At 61.2% G+C, this 2,859-nt stretch overlaps 1 protein-coding gene across 1 annotated transcript in view; it reads right to left on the minus strand.

The window, feature by feature from the left end:
* The window catches only part of VDBG_06597 (fungal specific transcription factor domain-containing protein), a gene marked incomplete at both ends in the record, with an annotated part of 2,489 nt that extends 1,029 nt beyond the window's left edge, over window positions 1-1,460 (minus strand). Inside the window, one exon of the mRNA XM_003002989.1 lies at window positions 35-1,460. Within this exon, the coding sequence (XP_003003035.1) occupies window positions 35-1,460 (1,426 nt within the window). The remainder of the gene's footprint in view (window positions 1-34) is intronic.
* Window positions 1,461-2,859: the final 1,399 nt, after the last annotated feature.

Raw genomic sequence — 2,859 nt, forward strand, 5'->3', positions numbered from 1 at the left:
GGCGGTGGTGCAGCCTGCGCCGCGAGCGAGTCACGCGTGCAGGTGTAGAGAAGCCGGGACGGGCGAGAGGTCGAGTCTGCCGTCACGGATTCGAGAGACGGGTCGTCGGACGGCAGAGCACAAGTCGTCTGCGCGAGGTGGGTTGCACAAGGGCGGCCTAGGCGGATGCTGAGGCGCGTGTCGAGGGCAAAGAGGCACCACCAGGCGCGGCGGTGCAGCTCGGCCTGCGGCCGCGGCAGGGTCGTTGGCGGGTCAAGATGGAGGCCGAGGGCGTGGGCTGTTCGGACAGCCGAGGCGAGGGTCGCGTGGGCCGTGGTCAGGTACGACGCGTTTGCGAGGTAGACGGCTGACAGGAATTGGGACTGCAGCGTTGCGAGGCTTGGCGACTCTAATGACGTGGCGAGGATGTCTTGGGCTCGATGGTGCAGGAAGCGGCCGGCGCTCGAGGCGGGTTCTGGCGAGGAGGTCTCAAACGAGGTGTCGCGAGGGGTGGAGGCCACGCTGAACTGCATGCACAGGGCGAGCACAATGTCGACAAGCGCCGACGGCAGTCTCGCATCCGTCGAGTGCGAACCGGCCCAGAGCGACTTGTAATGCGCACGAAAGTCCGCCTCATCGAGCACTGGGTGAATGGTGTGCCACGAGCGCCAATACAGGTCGAGGAAGTAGACCTCCTGTGCGCCAGTCAGGTTGCGACCAGACATTGGGCTGCGATAGTGCTGCTGTTGCGAAAACTGCGGCTGCTCGACGTCTGGGCCTGTGCCATTCTCGAGCATGGGCTGGAGAAAGGGTTGGGGGACAACGCTTTTGAGGTAGCTGGTGATCCGGTCGACGAAGTAGTTCGTCGACGAGGGACCGTAGAACTGCGGCGTGCCGAAACCACCAGCATGCAGATGGATGTTTGGGCTTGCACTGCTGGTGGCGCCACCGCTGTGCATTCCGAGGAGCGCTGGCACCTCCCACGAGCCGCTGACCGAGCTCGGCGTCTGCGACCTCGACGGACTCCTCGTCGTCGATTCGGCGGCGTCCGATGGCCCCTTGGTCGCCTCGAGCTGGGCCTCGAGGTCCTTGACCCGCAACCGCAAGCTCTCAATCTCGCGAATGGCCCGCGGCAGGGTGCGCACCTCGCCCATCTTGCCGCTGTTGCTGCACTGGCCACCGCGCGCCTCGCAGTTGCGACATGGCTGGTTCGTGTCGCATTTGATCCGATGGATGCGGCACCAGTCGCAGGCGCGGGCGACCTGACTTCGTTTTGGCCGGAGCACGCCGGGTTGTGTGGTGGTGTTGCCGGCGCCGCCGCTGCCGGTGGCTGACGATGATCCCGTGCCGGCGCCCACCCCGGCGCCGCCACCCGGTGTTGCCGAATCGCCGCCCTGGGACGGCTGGAGATCCGCAGGCCCCGAGGAAATGAAAGTAGTCGCTGGCGAGGTGGGCTCCGAGGCGTAAAAGGTTGCGAACATTTTTTTTTCTGACCTCCCCGTTTCTCGACTGCACAGTCGTAGAAGGAATCTTACCACAGCCCAGTAGTAGTTTTTTTTTTTTTTTGGTATGCTTGCTTCGGCTCTGTGCGGGTTAGGGAGGGGCAAAGAGCAGGGCCTCGGCAGAGCACAGACTCAGGTACCCGGTTGCGCGCGGCGTGGGATGGGCGTGGGTACTCGGAGTTCGGCTTGAATGTGACAGGATCTGATCAGAGAAGTCGTCTTTTAGGGGGCGCACGTTGCGCAACGCCGGGGCTGACGCTGGCGCAAGGCGTAAGGCGGCGTAAGGCGTAGTAGGTAGGGTAGGTGGTAGGGCTTGGACAGCCTTGTAGGGCGATCTGGATGGCGGACCCGGCTCAATGATAGGGTCATTGATGGGAAGAAACACACTGAGAGAGGAAGGCTGAAAGGATGGGAAAGGGTGGTGCGCGTGTCTGTCGGTATGTTTGTGTGCGAGCGTGCAGGTGTGCCGTTGGAATTGCGTTGCGCCTCCCGATCGCCTTTCGCTCCCAAGCAAGAGGGCCGGGCCAGGACAGGCGTGTTCAGGCAGACTCGGACAAAAGTGCAACGAGGACCGGATTGGAAGAGAGGAAACAGGTGGTGAGAGAGGCGCGAGCCCGGGGGTTTTCTTACCACGTCCACACCTCCGAGGGACTCGACCCGACGCCGCCCATGGTTTTTTCCCCCTTATTTTTAGGCCCTGCCGCTGTCCCAAACGTTCATGACCGCCCGCTAGGCAGCAGAATATCCCGAACCCACATTGGTGCTCTCAAGCGACAGCGACAGCAGCCCAGCAGACAGCCGCGATGCGACCAGACGCAGCGTGAGATGGCTTCCCGCGTCTCCCATTGTGGGGCTGTATCAGTAACAAGTCACGACGCAGCTCGCAGTGGTACCATTCCGTCATCAGGGAGACTACCCTGAGTTGAACGAGTGGAGAGGGAGGAAGGGGGGTGAGGGGGGTTGAAGAACAGGGCGGGGGCATGGGGCCAACGAGAGTTGCATCAACATCTCGTCGTGACGCGCATTTTAGGCATGCTGGGCTCGTGTTGGCGGTTGAAAGAGAGAAAGAGAGAGAGAGGGAGAGAGAGATAGAGGGAGAGGGAGAGCAAGCTGGTGACGATGAAGCCGCATTCCAAATCCGCCAAACACAGATATCAATCATCCAGAAAGACTCCTAACTTCGCAACCCTCTCAGCGCCTCGCATCTCACGTAAATGCCCTGAAATTCGACGTACTCGATATTCAGCGACAATTTTGAGGGCAAATCTGCTTTCATTGGTTTTGGACTGATGTCAAGTATGGTAGAACGGTTCAGGGTGAGCTCACCTCTGAGGAGTGTGGCTTTTTTTGTGTTACCACCTTGACGAGGTCCTCATCC

Source organism: Verticillium alfalfae, genomic scaffold, assembly GCF_000150825.1.
Source record: "Verticillium alfalfae VaMs.102 supercont1.8 genomic scaffold, whole genome shotgun sequence".
Classification (NCBI taxonomy): domain Eukaryota; kingdom Fungi; phylum Ascomycota; class Sordariomycetes; order Glomerellales; family Plectosphaerellaceae; genus Verticillium; species Verticillium alfalfae.